This window comes from Ascidiella aspersa, chromosome 1, assembly GCF_963924565.1.
Source record: "Ascidiella aspersa chromosome 1, kaAscAspe10.2, whole genome shotgun sequence".
Taxonomy (NCBI): domain Eukaryota; kingdom Metazoa; phylum Chordata; class Ascidiacea; order Phlebobranchia; family Ascidiidae; genus Ascidiella; species Ascidiella aspersa.
The window spans coordinates 4,526,996-4,553,390 of NC_139447.1; the positions used below are offsets into that span (position 1 = coordinate 4,526,996).

The 26,395-nt window shown below is 37.5% G+C and overlaps 1 protein-coding gene across 1 annotated transcript; it reads left to right on the top strand.

The window, feature by feature from the left end:
- Positions 1-26,127, top strand: LOC146166660 (kinesin-like protein KIF12). Its single transcript, XM_083395946.1, has 16 exons — positions 1-222; positions 1,042-1,098; positions 1,988-2,154; positions 2,552-2,661; positions 5,229-5,384; positions 6,196-6,423; positions 7,219-7,363; positions 7,409-7,429; positions 10,988-11,106; positions 15,798-15,886; positions 16,830-17,005; positions 18,355-18,473; positions 19,856-19,992; positions 22,178-22,510; positions 23,881-24,293; positions 25,128-26,127. Exons 1-16 carry the CDS (start codon positions 107-109, stop codon positions 25,244-25,246), a joined length of 2,505 nt encoding a protein of 834 aa, XP_083252072.1. The 5' UTR covers positions 1-106; the 3' UTR covers positions 25,247-26,127.
- Positions 26,128-26,395: the final 268 nt, after the last annotated feature.

Consider the following 26,395-nt stretch of genomic DNA (forward strand, 5'->3'; position numbering starts at 1 on the left):
CGTAAAGCAACGGTTTTATTCAAATACTTTGGAATACTGTATTATGACGTAAACAAGGGCCTGTTGTTGCTCGCAAGCCGTAGTAAACCTTCTCGAACGCGTCACAATGGAAGTGGACTCGGAGGCGGTCGCCAGCAAAGATGAAACTGCGATGGAACACAATGAAGGCGTCGTCGAAAAAACACAAGAAACAAACAAAGAAATTACTTTCAGCCTCAAACGGTAAGAACAAGTTAAATCGTGTGTTTTGATTTTGCTGAATTATTATAAAATACCAACTAGATTTAACTTGTTTTTCGTCTTTTACAAGGATATTGAAAAAGTATTTCGGGCGCTAGTCTAGAATCCTACCACAGCGCACATTATTTGGGTTATGGTGAGGATTGGCAGTTTGGGTTTGGGTAGGTTAAGTATTACTACTGAATGATCAATACACTAATACTTGACCCAACCACACCTAAAAGCTAACTCGCACCCTAACCCAAATGTTGTGCGTTGATTTATTAATTGTTGTAGGATTTCAGATCAGCGCCAAAGTATTTCGTCCTTAAGATCAGTATCCAACAACGACCCAGTTGTACATAGTTAAGTTAGGGTGCGTATTTGTAGACTTGCGACAAACTTTTTTTTTTTTTTTAAATTCGAGTTGCATCTGGGGATGTTGGGTTAAATATAAAAATTATATTTCTAACTTCAATAAATGTGTGATTGTGTGTGTTGCGCATAGACTCGTGTCTCTAGGCATTGAAATAACCCACTTAAAATGATTGCTGTTTGACATGCTATCACTCACATGAAGATAGCGCTATTTGTCTAACCTACACGTTAAAAAGTTAAGTAGCGTGTAAACAGTCCACGCCAACACATCGCAATCAAAAGTGTAATCGATTTTCGGTGTCACGTCAGGTATATATACATACTATTGATATGAACATTTGTGATAAGTGGCGTTTTTACCCGAACAACCTGTTATCACACTGTCTCTTATCTTCTAACCAGTCTGTCGAGCTTCTATCGTGTGAGTAATGAGATGTTTTGCAGAAAACCTTCATCGGCTGATTCTGATCCGGACGAATGCAATATCAACGTCGTGGCCAGGTTAGAATTCTGTTATGTTGTGGTTTTAAATACGATATGAGAAAGAATTATTGTCAAATATGCACAATTGATTAATAAAATTGAAACTTAAAACGAAGCCTCGTCACTGCATTTCGGCTTTGCTGATCCTTGCGATTTACCCCAATGTTGGTGACCTGGTATTTTTGCTTAGTGGTTAACTGTAACGTTGCAACAAACGAAACAGCACAATAACTGTGCAACAAGGTTGGAAAAACCTTTTTAATCTTTTTCACTTTTATCGTACACAAAAAATTGTTTTAAGAGCAAAAATTGGAATCCTAAATAATTTAAAACATCTCGGTACCTTTGAACCTTAAAAATGACACGGTAGAGTGCCGCGGCATCCCCGGTTGATTACCACTGTATTAGAGGGGTGGGCGTTTGGCTGAAAACTCCGTAAAAATATTTATCAAGTTTATGTGGGTTGTATTTTATGCAATTTATAGAATAATGGCTAGGGCAGTGGTTCATAAATTTTTATGAATGGAGGTTTAGAACAAAATATGGCGGATCATATAACAATAAATTTACGTTTTATTTACATTCTTCTCAATTTCCCCCATGCCATTGTTTCTGTAAAATTAGGTATAGTGACACAAATGAAACCAATTCTTTAACAAATCTAGCTTTTTTAAAGTGGCCCGTCTAAAACGTTTCCATGGCCTACCAGTGAGCCATGGCCCACTGGTTGAGAACCGCTGGACTAGAGGATGCGTATTTGTGAAATAATATTTTTCTAAACAGAATTTTATTTTTATTTTACTAAACAGGATTTTTTGCACATGTGAGGTATTTGCTACACGAATATCGATACTGACGTGCTATTTTTCCTCACTTTTTCAAATTTTTCGTTTCCTTTCTTTACCAGGGTCCGTCCTCTTAACCCACTAGAAGTGTTAAGAAAAGACAAAGCTCTCATCGAGTTTCCAGGCGAAGCAGCGATTTGGATTGACAACCAAGGCAAAACCAAACCCTTCTCTTTTCACGCTGTCTTCCAACCCGGTTGTTCCCAAACCGACGTTTTCTCTCACAGCGGTGGGGCGTTAAGCTGTGTTTGGTGATAGGAATGTAGTAAACTTAAATATTCCACTGAACTGGTTTACAGTTTAAAGAAATTCGAAATTAATTTTTTTTAATTTTGATAGTCTGAAAAACAATTGGCGGTATTTGTTTCTATATACTAACTCATGAAGCCATCTTTTGTCTGTTCAACTTTGTTACGGCTTGAACAGTTTATATTGTAGGCTAATATATTTCAATAAAGAATAACTAAAGTAGTTGATATTGCTAAATGTTTTCCTCACTAAGACATAATTTTTGGAGGAGACCGCTCTAAAATCCCCCCATGAGTGACATATTTCGATATACAGCAACGCTATAGCGTTCATAAGCATGAAATGAGTAAACTTTACGTTACATTACACTCTTACAGGAATGCAAAATCTTCTCGACATGGCTTTGAAGGGATACGCTTGTACGGCGTTCGCGTACGGTCAGACTGGCTCTGGAAAGACTTTTACGCTCACTGGACCAGTCACTCCGGTAAGGACCACATACTCTAACACAGGATCCGACCCGCCAAGCAATTTAATCCGGACCTCGGCTCATTTTTAATATTTAATCTTATTATTTAGGCAAAAATAAGCCTTAACCTTTTTTATCAAATTTCAGAATTATTTTATGAAATACATTACTCTTGTAAAGCAATCATACCTATTTCTATTCTTACCAGCTTGTCAAAACAAGGATATTAAAATATTCTTTTAAAAGGAATCATACATTGTTTTATGTGTATTCGAGATCCACTTTTTTGACACGGCCCATTTCTGTTCATCACGCGGCCCGCTGTCGAAAATAATTGCCCACCACTGCCTCAACAGTTGACTTGTTAGCAAGTTTTAGTTAACGCCACCATGTTAGGCTATCCTGTGTGCTTTGTTTCTAACCTAATATCCAATATTTCAGCTAGGCCTACTTTTCCCAAAGTCTCTGAAACATGAACTTTTTTGCCCATTTACTGTGAATTTCAATGTCTTTACTGTTTTAATACATTGGAATCTATAAAACAAAAGGCTTTCCCACCAGACTTGATACTAAAATTTCGCACAGCAAATAAATGAGATAAGCTCTAGTATCAGGCGTGTTGTAGGTATACATTTGGAGAGCTTTTTATAGTGTTTTAGTTTGTCTGAATATATCGTAGCATTTTAAATTGCTTTTCTGTAATTGTAAACATACTATTAACCAAACACGTATTATATTGGCGTTTCTTTAAAATAGTTTTTTTATTTCATACCTAATAGAAGCAGTGATCATTGCTAAATTGGGGACATTTTTTTCACTTATTACGCTCCAGGTTTTTAAGCCGTTAAGTCGATTACTTCCTGTTACTATAGGTCTGTTTTCATTCTGGTTCCACAGTAGTGGGAAAGTTTTGGAACTGTAGTTCGGTTTGTTACGTAACCTTAGCCTCTTCACCACAAACAATCCAGCAACAAAGAATTGTCTTGAACAATGAACAACAAGAACAATAAAAGTTACCAGCACCAAAACGGGCGAACCAGTTATGTCAATTAGCGAAGGCTTTATCAAAGAGCTTCGCGATTATCACAGGCTAGTCATGAGCGTTCACACGAATGCTGGCTTTGTCAATTTCAACCAAGCCAAGTTTTCTTTATTGTCGCGAGCAGCCGCAGTTTGAGCGAACACGGCAAAACGTACCGCTTCCACGCTTGTGTTTGTTGTGATGTGAAATTAACCCGATAATAACCAATAGTAGAAGCGAAAAGTCATTGTTGTCTGTCCAATGGCCTTCGACTCAGTCTTGTTAATTATTAACTTTAAAATGACGAAAATCTCAGTCAAGTGATTTGCAAAATAACTCAATTCCCACTCTAGTCAAATGCGAAACTAGCAAGTCCAATCGCAGTCTTTGTCAAAACAAGTACAGTCCATTTTCAGCAGAATAAAATCTGAAATTTTAAAAATTGGTAAACTGGCCGAAAACAAACTTTACAAAAACTGTTTAATGAAAACATGCCAATTATTTAAGTCAAATAAGGTAATTAGGCCCGAAACACTTTAGTCAAGTTAAGTCATTGAAATATATACAATGACTAAAGTACTTACGACACTGCCCAGGTCCAAACATTGACGCGAAAATTAGTTTTGAAATCGGGCTTTTTAAAAAGATAAGGGTGCAGTCACATTCAAACGAATGCCTCCGACGTTTACCATTTATGAATGTATAAAACTCAAGTTGAAAAAAACTCAATTGAATACAAAAAGTGGCGTAAATTTTGACTTAAGCCAGACGCTGGCAGCCATTGAGCCCATTGACACATACAGCTTACTCCCATATGCTCCGATGAAAACTTTTTCATGGGATAATTTGGGTCTTCCAGGTTCTATAATATCCACCATTGCGTTAGACATGAAAGTTGAACAAAAATTTGAGCAAAAATTTCGCACTATTTATGTTTTAACAAATTTGTTTACAAAGTATAAAGTCTGTGTAATTGATGCAATTAAAGACAAAGTAAATACAGTTTTCACCATTGCTATCGGTCGTGTTACGTGCCTAAAGTCAATTAAAACATAAACAAATCAATGCAACAGAATAACCGTTTGACGATATCTGTTAATTAAATTATGCTGGCAGCTACAGGACAAACAAGATTTACATAGTCCGTCTGAGGATTTTTTTATGCACTGGGAGTTCGGGGCAAGCTGATTAACCCAAAGTTAGTAAATTGAAACAAAAATGCCAGGTGCAACTGATACCTAATGTGTCGTTAACCCGGCAAAGTGTTGGATTTCCTACTATACCGCCTTTAAACAAAACTATTTTTAAAACTTTGCGATTATTATCCTGTATAGTCAATAATTTAATCAATTTATGAATACTCTGTTTGCTGAATATCGTCGCTATGAGCACAGCTAACGGGTTCTTATAAGCTTAAGGCTGCTACTCAGTATTCAAGCCCACAGCCACGGTTTGTACAGGTTTGCACAGCTGATGTTAATGTAGACGTGTTTACCACCTTACTTAAATGCTCCCTTGCATTATAAGAAAACGCATATTATAATTATGTGTTAACTTTTCGTAGGAAGCTACCGAGTTGGCACCAGAGAGGTCTACTAGCGACCCGGACAGTTACGGTCTGATCCAGTACAGCTTCGCCTACCTCATGGACCAAGTCGGCCTTAAGACCGACACCATTTTCACCATCAAAGCCTCATATCTGGAAATTTACAATGAACAGGTATAAAGATACAGGTTTTTGGCACAAAAAGGTTTGCAAAATTTAATAGGGATTGTTTAAAACCCAAATGTGCACATTATAGGCTAGCCCAGTGGTTCTCAACCGGGGTGCCACGGCGCCCTGGTGGGCCATTTCTAATGCTCAAGGGTGCTAAACGATATTTAAAAAAATACCTGTGTACTATTAAAGACCAAAATATCAAACGACATTTTCCTACATGTTTTAAGTTGATTGTGTTGTTTCCAGATCCATATTTTTTTTTGACATTTCAGCTACACCCAACGAAAGTTCCAGTTGGGATGCCAAAAATCTATTTATTATTTTGAGGGGTGGCGTAATCCGTAAAAGGTTGAGACCTACTGGGCTAGCCTTTTTAACTTGCACGAAAATCGTAACCTGATAGACCGATGTTTGGTGTGCCGTTCAGAATTGTGTAACTTAGGGAGTAAAACACGACGTCTACTTGCACTTGTATATGGTTCAGTAGCAGCTGTCACTCCAGGAATTATGTACTCGGTAAAGGCACAGAGCATTACTTTCTACGAAGTGGTGCTCTTTCCACAGCTTAATCCGAAGCAAAATAGACTACCGGTGTCTTCATATTTTTTGTCGTATTTTGTGACTGTTTTAAGATTGATCTAAGACTCGTTATAAAAACAGATAAAACATAAATCATTTCTTAAATTTAAATCATCTGATACGAAAAAAAGAATCTTTCATTTTATTGTCGGCGGAAAATTCCTTACTTTCTAAAGTGTTTTAGCTTGTTTTAAGATTGCCTTTAAATCCTAATTTAATTCCTAAAAATTAGGTGCAAGATCTCCTGAACCCATCTGCGTACGACGCTGCCCAAGTGCGCTGGTCTAAGACGCTGGGATTCTACGTGGAGAACCTCTTCATCCGTGAGGTAGAGACTCTGGAAGACCTCATGACTGTGCTGGAGGACGGGATGAAGAACCGGGCGGTGGCTGAACATAACATGAACGAGCACTCCAGTCGCAGTCACAGCATACTGACCGTGTATCTCGATAGCGAATCGGTAAGCTATGCGAGGCTTGGCTTTGAAATAGAGACTTGTTTTTGTGCAATTATTGATTTAGACTTTATAAGAATATCAGAACCCATACAGAAGTATATGTATCATTTTGAACGTTTCAAATAACTCTTTCTTCTTTTCAAAATACTACATTTGTATGGGCTTTGATATTCTTATTAGGTCTTACTACAACCCCCAACCATTCAAACCTCCGAAAATTATGACCATCAATTTCGACTCTTTTTGTTGATTAGGTTGAATATTTTTTGCCACTTCCTTTATACCTCCATATAGTGCCCTTTGATTGGTGCCTTTTTTAATTTACTATAATGTGACCGATTTGTAGCTTAATTATTTATTTTGACATGCTAATTTTCCGCGTAGTTGCCTTTGTTTGTGTTAGAGATAGACCGGTTATTAATTTTTTTATGAGGAAAAAGTTTCTGCCAAGGGCACTTATTTCCAATTTTTAAGAGATTACAAACTTTCAGAGCGGTACAATAGCTTACCCTTTACAAGTTTATCCGATTTGCGATTCACAGTTCTGTATTTAGCTTTGCCCTTTGTTAAGTTATTTGTTATTTTAACAGTAGCTCGGTGCAGTAAAATACAAAAGACGTAATGAATGTAATGTAATGTTTTCCACAAGTTTCCAAAACAAAACAAAAAACCTAACACAAACAAGAAAAACAAAAATGAGAAACGGGAAATGGATATTGTGCTTAATTTTAAGAGTCCACTGACCATGAATAAAAATTCGTGGTTTGACCCATCTTGAATTCTCGTACTTTCTTACAGAGCGAAGAAGGCGAGCTGACTGTGACGAAACACGGCAAGGTATCTTTCGTCGATTTGGCGGGAAGCGAGAAGGTCAAAGAAACCGGGTCGACAGGGGAGATGCTTATCGAGGCCACCAACATCAACAGAAGCCTGCTCACTCTCGGTAGGAGAAATATGGCGGTCGTAATAGTTGCGGAAGAGACATTAGACACATATAGTGAGGTCGACTGCTTGAACCATGTTTATTTTTTAATTTAAAAATTATTTGTTGGCAATCCGAAATTCCTTGACTTTCCAACAAAAGGGCAATTCGGACATTTTAGGTTTCCCGGTAGTTTTGACTCTGGTTAAGCAGTTTATTAGCGTTAAAATTAAAAAAAATTAAACATTTTAAAATATATTTCAGCCTAATCAAATAAAAAAGAATAGTTCAGCATTTTTTTGCAAATAACTTAGACTAAAGAAGCAATTTTTGTAAATCGTGTTAAATTGTTTCACAGCCCGTTTATTGGCAGTTTAAATGGTGCTCCAAAATGTTGTGAAAGTTTATTAGAAATTTGCTATTTGGCGATTTTTTTTGCTTTATACCATCTGTCAAGTAATTTCAGGTAATTTAATTTAGTAATTCCTTTGAACGAATTATTGCAAACTGAGTGTCGAACTTCTAACGCCCCGTTAAGTGGGCTACTTTAATACGGCGCGTGACTAACAGCCACCCTTCTCGAGTGCAAAAAACCCCAAGTTACTGTGACGTAACAAGATGTCATCGCGAAGGTTTTGAAGTGGTCTGGGTCGCAACAATGAATCAATTGTTCCTCGTGTTTTTCTTTGACAAATCCTTTTCAGACGGTGTTCCGCAAGGCTTTGATATTGATTATGAAAACGCGCAGCGAAATATTGGCATACGCGAGCGATTCTAAACCAGTGGGCCTTTCTAACTACGTGCTTAGTCGATATATTTACCGAGAAGTAAGTTTGTCTACATTTACCGGGGAACGTTAAAGCAGGTGGCCTGGTTTAAAGGTTGGCAGCTGGTAGTGTTTAAAATTAATTAGGATTTATATATTTATTTAGCAGAATGATTGTTTCTTAAGAATAACTTGTTATGCAGTACAAATGGTTAGGTTTTACCTATATACGTGTTGCGCTATATCATTTATTTTCGACAATGAAAAAACTTACAAATATAGAGAAGACATAATAGAAAATTTCTTGTTTAAAAAAAAGTTTTGTATGCTTTAATACTCCAACAAAGAAATATCTAATGTTGCCTATTTCTTAAATTGTGTTTACTGTTTACCCCAAAACAAGTTTATAGTTTGTGTTTTAAGCGTACTTGCTTCGTGATTTGACAAAAAAAAATACGCTTTGGTGTCATCGTGTAGTGAATTGACATTAAAGCATGGTTTCAAAAACTCGGATACCTCTAGTCAGGGGTCACCAAACTGTTTTCATAAAACGCCGTATAACTGAAAGGCCTGACGTTTGCAGTCCGGGTAACTGTATAATAAACGATCGCGGGCCGGATCTAAAATTTTGTGTCGAACTTCATTAAGCTGGTTTATCGTTAAATGAAGTAAATATGAACTAATGTGGAACAAAACTGTAGTGGGCCTTAACAGATTGTCGATCAGTTTAAACGAAATTTTGCTTCAAATTCCATCCGACATCATTTTACCTGTACTGTTGTTTGTTCATTACGGAAATATGCCACGGGTCGGTAAAGTTGCTTCTGCGTGCCGGATCTGGCCCGCGGGCCACAGTCAGGTGACCCCTGTTTTAGGTTCAAGCGATGGAAAGAGCAGCATTCGATCTAAGTGCGACCGAAATTCTTTAATAGTTCACAATGAAGTTAATTTAATTAAAATCTAAATCTGGTGAAATTCAATCGTTCTGGTCAGTCTACAGAGTTGGTTTATAGATGATATTTCGAATTAGAGCATTGTTTCTTATGTTTGAACATAATGGATAAAAAGGCGCGAAAATATTTAAATTCAGATGATTAGCCGAACGGTTATTACTTAAAAGGATAAAAAATTGGGAGGTTTATATCCCTACAGTCGATTCAAGCCAAGATTAAGAATTACATTGAACGACAAAAATCGTTTTTATTCGCTTTATATTGCGGAAAAGTTGCGTTATTGTAACAGACCTATTTTACACGGAATTTTATTTGAACAACATATAAATATTTAGTTGTCCTCACCGTTGGCTTGAAATCGACAATATATAGGGTTCCACTAAGAAAATGTCTGCAATTCTAAATTATCATTTCTTATAAACAAACGTAGGTCTCGAGAGCAGTGTTGTAATGATCCGTAAACCAATCAACTTACTTAAGTGCACGACTTGAGTCAAGTGAATTGACTTCACTTGACTCAACTCTTTTGGTCAAAATGACTTGGGTTGAAATGAAGTGTTTTTCTTAAGTATTTTTTATAAAATTGAGCTGTTTATCCTAATTTTTGCACGTAAAATATTTTGCTTGCTATGTATTGCGTTTTTCTCATTTTTTAGATCTGATATTGTTCATAAACGTACGAGTTTAACAATTCCAATGGCTTGACGTTTTTTATGAATTAAAATTAACTTAAATTATGACTTTGGCTGGGACTTGACTTGGGCAACTAATGACTTGGAATGGGACTTGCCTTGTTATTTATTCAAAAATACTTTACTTATAGACTTAAGTTATTTTACAAATGACTTGACTGGGAAAGTCTTTTCAAACCGACTTGTTTACAACACTGCTCGAGAGTTCCTTCGCAATGAGTTCGCATCGCATGTCGCGATGATTAAATGTTCGGTTTTTGCCTTGCGGTTTTACGGAGGCGACGGGGTGCTTCACAAATATTTGCCCATTACGGTGCGATGCGCTGATCCAGGAAATTCCATTTTGCAAAACTTGTTTTCATTGCCGACCTCGCGTCGCCAGGATACAGATGCGTTCCACGGTTGATTCGAATTTAAAGTAAACCACGACGCTCCTAATATTCCAGCTAAAAATTGCGCCACGGCTAGCAGACAAACAGCGAAGACGGCTCAAACGACCGCGTTTAGTGCCGGTAACGAGCCATTATTGAGCTATATTTAGGCCGATAAAAGTTATATATTTGCAGTGTTTGACGCCAGACAAGTTACAGCCGTTTCCAGATGAGCAAAGCTATTGCATTAACGACCGTAGCTTTGTGGCGTTTCAAACTCTGTATAAATAAAACGGGCGCTTTTAGAGAAGGAAAAAACTCCTTTAAAACTCGCTTTGTTACTTAGCCTCGTTCTGACCCCTTTACACAGTGAAGAAGGTTCTTTGCAGCAACAAGCCTTAAAATCTAAAAGGAAGGCAAAGTGATAATCATTAATTTAAAACTGGTAGACAAGAATCGAGAATGCCTTAAGCGAGCTGATGGAACTATTATCTCAGTCTGACCGAATGCTTTTGCAGAATTGATCATTGCAGATAGTTGTATCTTTTTTAGAGAATTGTAGTCGCCAGTTTTGAGAATTGGTAAAGCTATAGTTTGTTCTTTTCTATAGTATTTACTAGGGCAAAAAAACAATGAAATATTAAGAGTTAAAATTTGTCTTTGATGTGATGCTTGAAAGTTACGAATTTTATTTCGTTTCTGTCCGAAACCTATTTTTGTCCGAAAAACAAAGAAATTAAGTAAAGGGCTTAAAGAACGGCCATGATTAGCAAACTTTGTTTATTTTTATTGACGAACAAAAATATTATGCATAACAATCGGTGTTTGTACTTTGCTAAGTAAACATTTATTTATACGATAAGGCAACTGCATTTCTGCTCTGAGTGACATCAAGAAACGTGGTGGACATATTCCCTACAGGGACAGCAAGTTGACCAAGCTTCTTGCTGACAGCCTTGGTGGATCGGGAGTCACTTTAATGGTAGGTTGTTTATATTTTCGTCCTTGTTTGGGCCTTTTTATTCATCGGTTTTTATTTCAGTCAATTTCAAACAATTTGGCATTCAACTTTCGGAATGTATAATACACATATTGAGTGCGTTTTGCCCGTTTAGCTTAACCCGTTTCTAAAAGACTTGACTACACTATCTCAAATTTAATCGATCGAACAAGTTTGAGTTATTGTTAAACGACGATTAGGATCATTTAAACAGACATGGCTGAATACCTGTTTCGTTGATACGTCTTGTATGGCCTAACAGGGGCTTTATAGTTGTCTAGCCTAAAGCAAGACCAAGAAAAGTTTCTTACCAATTCAGTGTTTGCACTCACACCTCCCTTAAACACATATTTTCATTTTCGTTTGCAATCAGTCATCACACTAATTACGCGAGAGCAGTCTGAACTAGCATTTGTTTGGAGTAACAGTCGCCATTTCTTCACAAGGCCGAAGAGATATCTGTCTAAACACTTTGCTTTTGTCAATATCGGCAAAGACAACGGTGTTGCTTGGCTAACCAGGTAACTCTGTTTTCCCGTGTTTATTTGTATAAGATTGGAGTAGCGTTGTCAGGGACGTATCCGCACCGTCTGCAAGCATAATAGCCACACGACACACATACAAGAAGCGCTAATTCGGGTTCTTGTTAACACGTCAGTTAAGCATCAAACCGCAACTGAAATCTATGGAGGTGTTCGGTACGTCAAGGGCGCTTAGGCCGGTCGCATCCCAACAAGGCAAACTGTTTGCTTTTGGCTATGCCAGTATTTGCCCACTACTTCCAACTGTCGACACACGCGCGCTCGCGCCCACTTTGAGAACATAACCGCAATAAACAAGCGATGAGCGGCTTTGTAGGTAGAAGTGCATACGTGAGTGGTTCGATTGCCAGGATTTTGCAGGATAAGTACAACACGCGTTTTGTAAATTGCTAAGAAAAAACATTCCCGGAAAATCAAATCAGATAGCTGTAATGGAGAGTTTTTGTGTGAATGCTCAAAGGTGCGTTTGTTTATTTCAACGGACTGCCATTATGGAAGTTTAATACTTGCGACATAAAGCAGTAGGATAATTGTAGCTGATGTGGATATACAAAATATAAATGACATTTAGTTGTGGCGGCTTCACCATAGTATCGTTCTGCCAACAAGTTTTTAACCGATTCTTTGGTTTTTTTTTTTTGTTTACTTTGAAAATAAATCGCAATAAAATTAGTAAATGCATCTTTAATCGTGACGGGAATAGAATATTGCACTACCAGGGTCGGATTTAATGTGAACAATTGGTTGGCACCACACTATTTGTGATATATAATTTCATTTTATTTTACCTTGTTTGAAATGCATATTAAGCGACAGAAATAAGACCTCGTCGGAAATAAGACCCTAAAACGTATAGTTTAGGCAAGAGTAACCAGGGTTGAATTTAATACAAACATTTTGTTGGCACCACAACATTTTTTGATATATAATTTTATTTTATTTTGTTTGCAAATTTATATTATGCGACAGAAATAAGACCTCCTGAGACGACAGTGTAAAATGAATACTTCAGGCAAGAGTAACCAGCAGGGTAGAATTTAATACAAACATTTTGTTGGCAACACAACATTTTTGATATATTATTTTATTTTATTTTACCTTGATGGAAAATCTATATTATGCGACAGAAATAAGGTCTCATGTTGGGATGCTAAATACAAAATATATACTTCAGACAAGAGTATTTGTATCAAGAGAAAAGAGTTCACAAAACGTGGTCAAACTTAAGGCGTGTCTAAGTTTTATTAATCTAAAATCGACAATCGATTACTTTGATTTGCTTGCGAAACACGTGACCTCAATGGTAAAGTGCTTTGGGTTGTGATTGTTCGCCTTTGTGCGCCCAGCCGCTTAACTTAACGGGTGTTGGTAGCAGCAATAACAAAGGGTTTAGCGCAAATACACTGCACCTACTTTCTTCTATACAAGCGCTTGGATTAACGAATATCGAATCTCTTTGATAGGTTTGCTTTAGACAGGCCGAGTGTTTGGTATAAGTTTTAAAGAGATTAAATCCATGGGCGGCGGAATTTAGCCTTGCCTATATAATTGATAAGGTTATGAGACATTTATATTTTTTAAGTTAGTTTTTTCTACAGATGTTTCTCTTACCCGATTACGTTATGGTAAAAATGTTCGATTTGCCTTCGTATGTGGAACAGCGAAAGGATCCATTGCGAGTTCCAAAGTTACGCTTGTGTATATGTTTCGGGAATGTTGTATTAGTGAATAGGCGAACGCCAAATTCGTTTCGCTTTTAAAGAGATTTCAACGTGAAACATAACAAAACTGTTCTGTTTTGCCTGTTTATTAAAGTTTTTCATGCGAGGAATGTTGGGGTATCAGGCCATTTACCTAACGCATCTTGTATACTTGGGTTTTTGCATTTAACTTTTTCGGTTGCGTCGTATTATCAAGATTGAAATTCACGATGATTTTTGTAAGTTATCGCTTTAGAAAGATAGCATGCGTACAAGATAAAATAAAGGGTTTTGTTAAAGTTTTCATGGTTATAGCTTGAGAAATGCACTCTTATTATAAAAATTTAGAACTTTTATCGTCGGTATTATGTGTTCTACTGCAGGTAAGAGCCTGTTGTGGCAATACTAAGTTTTCCTGGTTCGATTTTTATCTATCACGGGACTTTGGCGAGTTGTCGCTCTTAAGAATGGTCCCAATTATCAACATGTGTACAAGATAAAAAAAAAGTGTTTTGCTAAACTATTTTTGGTGCTATATTTTTCTACCTCCACTCCAATGAAAACAACGTCCAAACCCCCTACATGATTTCCCAGTCGTTATAGCCACCAAGCATCACGATGATGGGCCGGTATTGCTGATTGATGCGCGTCCGACAATTTGCTGTCGAAACATTTTTAATCCGACGCCCGTAGCGCCGGTGGCCTGGGAAAGCCGCCGTACACCAAAGAAAACCCGCGACGCAATTGGCTTCGTTTATCATAAGGCGCTGGGCAAGTTTTCTCTGGCGACAAAAGGACCGAACCAACACGGTCCAAAGTTATCGCTTTTCAGGTCGCCCGTCGAACACTTCCATCATTGCGTTTCGCTGTCGTCTTTTGGGTAATCGCATTTCGGCCTGATGGCCTTAAGTGTACAGACGCCTTTCTTTGCTTATCGAGGACCGTCAAGGCCGCAAACGATTTGTGTTGGCGGCGTACAAAGGGCCCGGCTGCCAATTCAAAATAATTGCGGTCCGCTTCTCGACTATATAAATTGCGTAATATACTTTAGAAAAGGTAGCCTAAAAAATGCGAGATGCAAAATTACGGCGCGACTGAGTAATTTGCTTAAAGTACTGGGTACCATTTTTTTCTGCATTTTTTACTACGCACTAATCGAAAATAACCATTATTGGTGTTTTTATTTAATATTGGGTACTTAAAATAGTCTTAGAAGAGAAAGCCAGCCGGCAATTAGGTTGTTAGCCTTGCTCTTAAAGTCGCTTTGGAAGGGTCACTTGAGAAGTCTTTTTTCGTCGCAATACACTTTCAAGTCGCTAGTTGTTGTCCTTTGCGGTTGCTGAAACGCTTTTTAGAAGTTCTGTATTCGGTTTAATAGTTGCGCTGTGCTGGGTGAAATGCTGTTTAATGCGTGGAAGAGATTAACTAGCTTGTTACCTTTCTGCATTTACCTAGTTGATTGGTTTGAGTTGTTGACGATTTAATATGTTTGATGACGACATTCAGACTGACGAAGGCTGCTGGTGTGGCTGCCACGATTTGGAGGAGGTAAAGACTAACAAATATGACTTGCAAGAAAACAAAAGCTTGGTTAAATATATATAAATATATTAATATAAACAATCATCGGAGTATAATGGTTGGAGGTAGTAGAACAACGTAATCAGAATATAGCCCATACAGAAGTAGGTAGCATTATGAACGTTTTGAATAACTCATTATTCATTTCCTTCTCACTATGTTGAATAATCAATAAAGTTATTTCGAAAAGTTCAAATTGCTACCTACATCTGTACGTGCGTTGACTTATAAAACAATCCATTTTTGGTTTAAATAGACAAACTTATATTGTGCGGCTTATTTAAAGATAGATAGGTAACTGGCGGTTTTTCAAATCACAATCAAAATGTCGGCATCGATTATTGTTTTATATCTTCCTCTACGAGGCCGATATCGTTTAAATCCTTTTTAAGTTTATTTTCAGTTGGTTGTTTTTGTTGGCAGTAGGATTGTGACTTTACTCCATGTTAAAATTGCTAATAAAGATGCGATACAACAGCTATTAAACCTGGAAAAAAACAACTATTAAACCTGGAAATACAGGAAACAATATTTAGAGTTTTAGGGTAATAACAAGGTAGTTGAAATCAGTGTTGTGATGACTAAGTTCAATGACTTGACTTAAGTGCACTTAAGTCACTGTTTTCAAATAACTTGATTTAAGTGGTTTTAGAATAAAGACTTGCGACTTGATCCAAGTCTTCTGGGCAAATGACTTTACACAAAAAGTTTTTTTCACAATTGACTCGACTGGGACTTTGTTCATTTCACAAGGACTGGTTTAAAACACTGGTTTAAACTGTTAAAAAATATTTATGCCTCGAAGAGTTTGTAATAGGAAAACTTAGCTTCTATAATTTGACTTTTTCAGATCGCCTGCGTCACTCCTTCAAGTTACAACTTATCAGAAACCTTGAACACATTGCGATACGCGAAGCGAGCAAGAAAGATAAAAAACAAGTAAGTTTGCTGGAGTAGGCTACTTATTTCTTTATAAATGCAATTTTAAACAAAAAATACCAAAATCCACGTTCCAGTTCTAAAATCGGCCACCAGCAGCCGTTATTACATTATTTGTATAAATCAGTGGTTCTTAAAAACAGTATACCTGAGATTCTGAAGTGTGCCATGAAACCTTAACGTCTCGTTACATTATACTTTATAGCTGCCACGAAATTCATTTTACCACTGACTTTAACTTCTACTTACGCTTGTCAAAACAAGTTGGTCATCTCCCTCGTTAACTCCAGTTTTATGCCAGACTTGAATGAACACTATTAGTAAAAGTCGTAATTGTGTTTGTATGATTATTTCCTAGCAATTTTCATATATTGCTAAAATAGAAAGGGTCGGTCTCTTTGTATAACCACTTGTGGTTCAAGGCTGATCCTTCCCCAAATCCGGAACGTTATTTACTTTTCTATTTTGCGTTTGTATTGCATAAGTGTGATTAGGGAGAAAATATATACTTGAAACTTGAATTCCTTAACAAACAGTAATATTATGATATTTACTATTCATGATTTTCTTGATGTGCCACAGGCTGAAAAATCTTGAGAACCACTGGAACAAAGCAACGATCTTGACATTTTTTTACCTATTGCTCATTTTAATATTTTACATATAATAGCTTATGATATTTCGGTCTAAGAAACTGACCCCTAACCTCTTTTTTGACATCTGCATTATATACAAAAAAAGGGCACCAATGCATTTAAAGTTTTGCAGCAAATAACGTGTTTACATCGAATAAAGTTTTTAAACGTTACAATTACGCCCAGTGTATAGTGCGCAAAACATTAGTTCCAGAGGGGGCCCGGGATTCAAACCGTGGAATATATTAATTATATTTTTTAATTATATTACTGAAAAATAAAAATTGGTCTACGTTTGCTTTTTAAAGACCTGTGGTGCATATCGACCCGCGAGAAGAACTTATCCTGAAGCTACAACGCGAGATGAAACTCTTACGTCAAGAAAACCACTTCCTACGTCACGAGCTGGAATTCCCCCAACGCGAGAAACCGCGATTTCCGCATCCGAACACGGCAGACGGTCCCAAAGTGCGACCGAAGCAACGTAACTGAATAAGTGGTTTGATAATGAATTGCAAAAATAAGTGGTTTGATAATGAATCGCAAAGCCAAAACGGCCGAGTGGATCGACATCATCTTGATTAAGACGTGACTTAAACTGAAAAAATGTGACACTAACTGAAGATGATACAAGCTCGTATCGAAATGTCTTAATCAAGATGCTGTCGATCTACTCGACCTTTTTGGTTTTGCAATTCATAATCAAGCTACATTACAGAGTTGTGCATAATGTACCCATGAATAAGTGGTGTTTTGTGGAATTTATGCCATTTCTAGCCTTGTCTTTCTTACACTACAATACTGATCTGACTGATTTCGGCAAGCCTCTCCGTAGGCATCTTACGTACTATATATGGTTACCGTTATAGTTGGCCAATACGACTCCAGAAGGGCTTGATAGAGTATACATAGTGTATATATACGTTTGAGTTGCTCTTGTAGGGCTATTGGTAAAAAATACCGCTTCATTTATTAGCAACAAAAACAAAACACTATAAATGGATAGTTATTCTTGTCAATCAAAAAGTTTGTTTTACCAAACCCCGGTGTTGAGTTTAGCGAAACAAGAGTTTCCGAACAAAATAACCATGCAATCGCGCTGTACGCAAGTCAAGGTTACAAGTTGTTCTATTGTTACCGGATCTCAGAGCCAAAAATGCACCATGATTTCCCTAGCACAGGGGTTCTTAAACTGGGGTCCATAGACCCCTTGGGGGTCCGTAACTAGTTCTAGGGGGTCCACGAAGTTCTAATTGAAACATAAGTGTATATTTAAGCAGTAATCAATTTATTAAAGAAAATAATTTATTTAAAAATAAAAAGGTTTTGAACTAAATGTATTTAGACTCCATTTCACTGTGTATTTTTGGACCAAAATCAGCAAGTTGGTGAAGTCTATTTGTACCCTGACGTCTTTTTTGGGCCTTCGGTGGTCCACGCGAGATGAAAGAAAATTTTAGGGGTCCGCGGTAAAAAAAGTTTAAAAACCCCTGATCTAGCACAAGCTCCACACTTACCTTAGCCTGGTCTTCAAGCATTTCACGCTGTTCGTGCGTGAGTTTGACCTCGTAGATCGCAAGGGAACTGCCAGCCTTGACGTCATGCTCGACGTCACAAACCTGGTCGACGTCACATTAATAGATCATTTTATTTTTCTATCAGTGATTTGACTTGAAGTTGACTTGCAGTAATAATGACTTGACTTGGACTTGACTTGGGCGACTGATGACTTGGATTGGGAACTTGACTTATTTTTTGAAGAGGCCTTGACTACCTGGTCGACGTGACAACGCTTTCGAACTAATTCATTTTGAGAAATCTTTTATTTTACAGCCTCCACCCTTCCCACTCTTCCTCCAATCAAACCAGGAGTTGGAGGTGAAGGAGATGAGAGAGATCAATCTCCAGGCCAACGATCAATGTCCGACAACAGTCTATACGAAATGCTACAGGTATGGAATTTATTAAAGTTGTACCGTGAGGTAAACACGCAATACATTAATTATTATAGGAATTTGTTGAAGTGGTTATTTGAAGAAGGCTAAATAACCAGTTGAGGTGGTCAACAAATTTATTGTAAATAAGTGAATATTGCGGTGGTTCTAAATATTTTTCCTTCTCGTACCCCTTCTAGAATTTCTTATATACCAAAACCACTGTAACTTGTTTTTTTATACCGTACAAGTAACTGACAACACCGTAACACAAATACCAGAAGCAAATATTTTGTGAAACACACTTCATAAATTAAGCATACTAAACCAAGATTAATTTTTCGCACAAAATAAAATTTCGAGTAAGTTATATTCCAAATAAAGCTACTCACAACTTCCGCGAAATGGCGTCACGTTTACCTAATAAAGATTTCAATAAAGTTTATTAATATACATGGAAAACACGAGATGGCATTGCTTATTATTGTACTCATCCTTTATTACGAAAATTGTAATGACACCAGCATGTTCGCCTAATGGAAAATATTGTGTGGTCAATATTGTTATATTTCATACTGAGCATTATCTCAGAAGGCAGTTTTGTAAACAAGTCATTTTGAAATGACTTAAGTCCCAGTCAAGTCATTCGTAAAATAACTTAAGTCCAAGTCAAGTCTTTTTGAATAAATAACAAGTCAAGTCCCAGTCCAAGTCATCGGTTGCCCAAGTCAAGTCCCAGTCAAGTCATAATTAGAGCAAGTCAACTTCAAGTCCAGCCCTTTTTCAAAAAAATAAAACTTTAAATTATGTCAAAAAAATAAAACTTTAAATTATGAAAACCGGCAAACTCCTCCGATTATTATGAGCAACTCAAGTAAAAAATAACATAAAAGCATCATATTACAAGCAAATTCTTTTATATGCAAAGATTGGAATAAATCACGCAATTTTATAAACAATTGCTTAATTGAAAAAATATTTTAACCCAAGTTATTTGTCCAAATGACTTAAGTAAAGTCAAGTCATTTGCCGAAAACACTTAAGTCAAGTTAAGTCATTTTGCCCAAAAGACTTAAGTCAAGTCAAGTCATTTAAAAACAGTGACTTAAGTGCACTTAAGTCAAGTCATGTCATTGAGTTAAGTCATTACAACACTGTCAGAAGGTAAACAGTGTTCAATCGCCAAAACACGAGCTATGGTGCAAATTGAATTGATCCGCAGTCAACACTCAAAAATCTTCCGTGTTTGTTTAGCATAAAAACGTATTTGCTAGCATCTGCAAAACTATTTTTATCTTTTGGCTGCTTTTGTATTTCGCCGTGCCGCACTTTTAGTTGACCCACCAAATGATTTGGATTCAAACGGGGTTGAAAGTTAATATCTTGTTTGTGTTTTGAAGGAGTACATGGTTGAGAATGAAGCATTGCGCAACGAAAACCTCACGCTGCTTTCAAAGCACAGCGTCAATGAACGAGAGCATAAAACCATAGCAAGTGAAAACGACCGGCTGTCGCGAAAGTTGGAAGATCTCAGTCGGTATGTATGGCTTACTTGTACGTTTGTTCTGCCCATGAAGACAATTCAGAAGTGTTTAGTAAAACTCTCACTATGTTCACGCACTATTATCAACAATCCTTTGGTTGCAGTTGAAAAGTATTTACCTTTTTAATCAAAGCTTAAAAGTATATATATGGTTTTATTCAAACCTAACATTACAGACAATCGTTTCAGATTTTGAATTTTCGATTTAAAACATGCATTTCTGGAATTAACGGTAATTTAAAAAGAAAATTAAAGTTCGTTTTTAAACGCAACAATCCTGATGTGTTGCAATTGAAAAATATATACCTTTTTATTCAAAGCTTAAAAGCATATATATGGTTTTATTTAAACTTAACATCAAAGTTAAGGTAAAACAAAACTAAATTTAAGGTAAAACAAAATTAAAGTTAAAAGGTAAATTGTTACAACCCTTTGTGTCCAAACAATTCGATAGGTTAAGAAACTTGAAGCCTTTATTAACAACCAAAGCAATTTCAAATGCAGTGTTTTGCAACCTTTTTGGCTTGCGGCACCCTACAGAAATTACAAACAGTTCGCAGTACCCTTGCTCGTATTTTTGTGGTTAACTGTAACGTTACAATAAACTAGATTGAAAAAGCACATTAACTGTGCAACAAGGTTGAAAATTTTTGGCACTTTTATCGCACACAAAATTTACATTAAGAAGATTACTAATAGAGCAAAAATTGGAATTCCAAGAATTTAAAATATTTCTCGGAACCCTTGGGCGTTAAAAATGGCACCCTAGACCTAGAATGCAGCGGCATCCCTGTTAAATACCACTGCTCCTATGCAGTTAAACATTCGCACCTCTACTCGCAATCAAGGGGTGCTGACACCGACCCAGTTTGTCTCAATCACTCCGTCGCGCGTATTCCATATTCAGTCAGTGTCGATAACACCCGGGTGTCATCTTACGCGAGGTTCGTGCCAAAAACAACTCGGCGACCCGCTGACCGATTCGGTTACGTTTCGGGCGCACAGGAACAAGGCTTGTCACGTTCCGGGCTCGCGCAGAACCCGGTCAGTCTTAGACCCCTGACCCCACCACCAGACGTTTGTTATTTTACGGCCTGGAGCATTGCTGTAGCTGTATTTTGACAACAGGCCACACAAGAGGGAAGGCGGCACCCCACGTAATCATCATTCCGCAACTGTCGGAAATTTACACCCGCGAATAAAAGTCGTTCGTGAATAATGTTTTAGGATAGTAAACGCTAATGTCATCACTACTAAAGCCTAGAGACACTTATAAGAATTGATTCATAAAACTAATCGTTATATGATATAATTTCTTTTTGGAACACTTGAATCTAAAATTTCCAGGTTCTAAAATTTTTGGGTGACCTTTTTTTTAGCACGATCGACATTGTTATGATTTTTAAACCTACTAATACAGGGGTTCTTAAACTTTTTTTACCGCGGACCCCTAAAATTTTTTTTTTGCTTTGCATTGACCCCGGTAGACAAGAAATGCTATCACAATACAATCAGACTTCATGACTCTGTTATTTCGGTCCGAAAAATGTGAAAGTTAAATGGAGTTCAGTGCAAAACCGTTTAATTTTTAATTAAAGTGTTTTCTTTTGAAAATTAATTACTTTAAGTATACACTAGTTCTTTAATTAGGCCTTCATGGACCCCGTAATATCAGTTCACGGACCCCCAAGGGGTCCATGGACCCCAGTTTAAGAACCCCTGTACTAATATAAATCTTAATTTTTTAATGGGAATTTTGAGCATAATTGTTGGAGGTTGTAGTTAGCCCATATAGAAGTAAGTATCATCTTGAACGTTTCGAATAAATTTGTATTCATGTTCAATATCATTAATAAATTATTTTTAATAATCTCGGTCTCGCACAAAGTTAAAAAAAACGCGTTGGTAACATCAAAGGCGTAAGCAGCAAATATATAATCACATTATATTTTTACTACACATCTTGTATCTTAAATGTAAGGTACTTCAAAGTTTAAAGTTGTAGTGTTTTGTAAACAGCTTTAGTTTTATTCGGTGAAAACTACCCAAGGGGGGAATACGTGCCTTAACTTCTTCTTGTGTTTACATTAATAAGCCCTCTCTATAATATTTGCTTTTAACTTGGTTGAAGTTTTGCATCACAAGTGTGTTTTTTTACTTACAAAAATTCTCTTTGAAGGCTAATGATGTCCAGTCCTGCCTACGGCTCTTCCTTCTTCAGTCGGACGACGTCCGGAAGATCTAACTTATCCTTCCAAAGCTTCACCTCAACTCCCCTCTCCCAGCAGATCCCCTATCACAAGCAAATCAGCAAGAAGTCCGACACCAGCTCCTTTGCAGGCTACGCCGTCCGGGGAAACCACCAGGCGCACCCCGGCCCCATGCACGCATGGAACTCCTCGCCCCAACAGGCCAACGGGGACCTGCCCCCTTTGAGAAGGTCGCCCCAGCCGAATAAGAGGGCGGTGCCGCTGGAACGGGGTCTGGCACAGGCGCAAATAAAACAGAAATGGTGAGGCTAATACTATAAAGCAGGGGTCGGCAGCCTTTTTCTAGTCGCGGGCCAAAACCAAGTTAGAAAGGTCTGTGCGGGCCGCACAAAATGATAACTAAGAATTGTGGTAGTAAAATGTTAGAACAACTGTGAATCAGGCGGGCCTCGGTTATTTTTTGCAATTAAAAACGCGTTTAATTACATTTACAGAGGCAGTAAAGTGTTGACGCAAAGCGCGAAAAAAACGTTTGTTTGGTTTAAAATTCTAGTTCACACGTCGTCATCCTTACTGTTAATGAAAAGTATAATCAAACTACTTTGAGGGGAACGCGATAACATTTAAAGCTAATCTAGCTCTGTGTTTGTTAAGCGTTTTAAGTTAAGGTACACCTGGCGAGCTAAGCGAGCGCGATTTTTCGGGTTTACCTGTATTTCATTGAAATTTTTTGCAAGTTTTATTACATTGCCGAAAATAAAAAAATGTTAAAAAATAGATATCCAATATTTTAATTACGTTTTCCTCTTTTGCGCGACGCACGCCTTCTACGGCGCAACGGTAAAGGCAGCTTTTTTTAGCAGCCTTCCACGGCGCAAAGGTAAACAATCGCTGATCTACTTAAAAAGGCGACATCAAAACGTAAAAAAAACAGACGTATCGATAATTCGCGCGAACCGCGAAAATTTTTCACATTTACGTAGTTAAAACAGTCAAAAAAGTATATGGAACAGACTCGTGTCTAATTTGCCAAAGAGGCTGCGGGCCGGATGAATTACATCGGCGGGCTGTAGGTTGCCGAACCCTGCTATAAAAGATAATCCTATCTAGGGATTTCCGATAATATCGGATTGAGCCAAAACTAGGTGCCAAGTGGTAGTATTGTTACTCTCCCGATACTAGGCTCGTATCGTGCCGATAATATCGGATCGGAGCCGATACCCGATTCCAAGTGGTAGTATCGGCACTCACCCGATACATGGGTAGTGTCGGCCCCGATTCGATACCTATTTAATATAGATATTTTAACCATCATTTGCGATCCAATGCGAAATTTTAGGTAATTTCATAAAAAAAATGTCGGTCAAGAACTAAGGAGGTAGTTATACCAAATAAAAACGGCCTTTATTTCTACCCAGGAATGCGATCGGTAATATTTAACAAACAGTCGGTAGTAACTCGTCATCAAATATTAGAAACCGGCTAATTAGTTAAATACTGTATTCTTCAACACGCGTGGTAAAGTAATACGGTCGTTGAAGTGATTCAAAACAAAAACGGCCTTCATTTCTACACAGGAAAGCCATTCCCTGTCGATAATAGTCCGACATCAAATATTAGAAACCGGCTAATCAGTGAAATATTGTATTTTTCAACGTTCATTTCTATCCAGGAAATCAATTCCCTCATACGCCGCTCAGTTCCAGCAGAGGCAGACCTGGAACCGCGAGCTGGCCAAGCACCAACGTACGTCACAAAAGGGCGACAATGACGTCATGAAAGACTTTCCCATGCGCGACTACAAACCCACGGCGGCGGCGGCGTTGCGTGGCGAGTACGTTTACCATCCGAGCGAGTCGGACTCGACTTACAACGAGTACGCCAATGGACACGTGTCGTCAGCCATGCGTGACACTAGTGACACTGGACGTTTTAGGCCCGACTTTCACGTGCGTTTCGGCAAGAAGCATAACCCGGCGGTGGGGAACCACCAACAGGGGAATTCCGGGGGCAACCCCTTACCCGACGAGGCCTACAAAGCCCAGGATATTAGCCCCCGATCGATGACCAAGGAGCTTTCAGCAAGTAAGTCGCTGCGTCGCCCTTTAAAAGTTTCTTGGTGCTAAATGGCGATTGAAAAGAAAAACAGCGTTTACTGATACCTTTCTAGCGACTGTCGACTTGGTTCATTATATGGCAAACCCCTTTACAGTGTTCACTAAATGTAAGTTAAAATCAATCTTCCAAAAACAAAATCGGCGTTTACGTGCGTCGCACTGTGCACCAGTGTTGTAAACCAGTCATTTTGAAATATCCAAGTCAGGTTATTCGCGAAACAAATGTAGTCCAAGTCAAGTCATTTTCAACAAATAGGTCTAGTCACGGACTAAGTCAATAAACAACTAAGTCAAGCCACAATCCAATCATTGCCATAATAAGCACGTCATCCTAGTCCAAGTAAAATGTTGTTATACTTACAAAATCGGAACACGTTCCATTTTAAACAATGTTTCGCATATCAAAAATAACGAGCGAAACAAATGTAAGTTAAGATTTTCTTTCTTTATAATAAAAAAACCCAGATTTTACTAAAATTTGTTCGATTTAATTATTTAAATTTTATGAAAGTCGTTCGCGTAAATATCATGATCTCAAGTCAAATCACTCATCCAATTGATTTGAAGACAAGTCATTTAACCCCAAAGAAAAGTCATGTAAAACCATTTAAAACAGTAAATTAAATTAAATAAAATTAACAAGTAAAGGCATATATTTAAGTTGTCACAATCTTCTTGTACATTGTAAATAGCAAATCAAATACAGCGGTTGGCGGATAAGTAAATAAAAAAGTGCTTTAAATCTGTACTGATTGTACCAGCACCCTGTTTTGAGAATTAATTTTAATTTTTACCACTTTAGCTTCCCTTCGTCGTCTCAACCACCAGATGCGTCAAGAGTTAGGAGTGCTTGACAAACAAATCAGCTCCTACCAGAAAACCATCAACAGCCAATCAAAAAAGAAGATTCCGGCCACGTGACAATGCCGTTACGCCTGACCGACCATGTGTTCGCCTGACCGACCATGTGTTTAAATCTTTAAATTCCAGGTTTCGAATTTGCAAGCCATACAATGCAAATACTTATGACATGTATCGTCTTGTTCAGTGATTCCCAAACTGAGTGCCGCGGCTCACTAGTGTGCCTTGCGAGATGTCAAGTGTGCCATTTTGGAAAATAAATTATTTTTATTGCCAATAGGCATAAACGCAAGCATTTATAGACTTAAATACGCACTATACATTACAAATTAATAATATAAATACATTTACATATAGTTTGTCGCGTGTTGAAAGCGATGGTAAAATAACATGTTTAACAAAAATCTGCCGCGAGCAAAAAAAGTTTGGAAACCACTGGGCTAGTTTGTTGGCATGCAGCATTGTTACAGCCATAGCACAGCGAACAACTAAAATATATAGACGTTTATTACCAGTGTTTCCGTCCAACTGTGATTTTTTTTATTTTACTGTGCCTTGCGCTTCAAAAATATGTCGGCAAACTGACCTAAAACTTTCTCTCGTTGAAGTGAGATTTTAACTTCGAAGATTAAACATAAAACCATTTGCAACGTGAACTGGTTTAATGTTAAAACAATGCTTTTAGTAGGGGTGCATTGCAAAAGTAATTGTTATGGGCTGCCAGAAGTCATAACACCATGGCATATTCTAAAGGTAACACTATTTTCATAGCAATGTCGTATAAATATCGCCTATCGTTAAAACAATACAAAAAAAAAACGATTTAGCGTTCATATTTTATTTATTTCATTACTCTTTTCTCATTTTCTGTTTATGTTCTTTTGAAATTTAAATACATTGCACGTTTATTTTTTCTGTCTTTCATGTCTGGTTGTTAATAGGAAAAGACTAATGCAAAATAAATGTTTAATGAATTTCATCGAAGTCTTTTATGTCATGTTAAATAAATTCCGCATGGTGTGCAGTTGAGCAACGTAAAAGTCCTAGATGCACACATTACAATACTGCCACCTTTAGTTTAATGACAGAAAAGCTTGTTAAAATAAGTACAGCCAAGCTTAATAAAACATACTGGGCGTTTATACGCTCAAGTTGCTGACAGGTAATTAAAAGCAAACCCATTAGGCCTACTTGGTAGAAGACAATACT

What these genes read in the sequence shown, in the direction of transcription:
- LOC146166660 (XM_083395946.1), top strand. Translation starts at nt 107, where the DNA reads ATGGAAGTGGACTCGGAGGCGGTCGCCAGCAAAGATGAAACTGCGATG. An exon ending in TGTATCTCGATAGCGAATCG is followed by an intron (nt 6,424 to 7,218) that starts GTAAGCTATGCG and finishes ACTTTCTTACAG; the next exon opens with AGCGAAGAAGGCGAGCTGAC. An exon ending in GATCGGGAGTCACTTTAATG is followed by an intron (nt 11,107 to 15,797) that starts GTAGGTTGTTTA and finishes TGACTTTTTCAG; the next exon opens with ATCGCCTGCGTCACTCCTTC.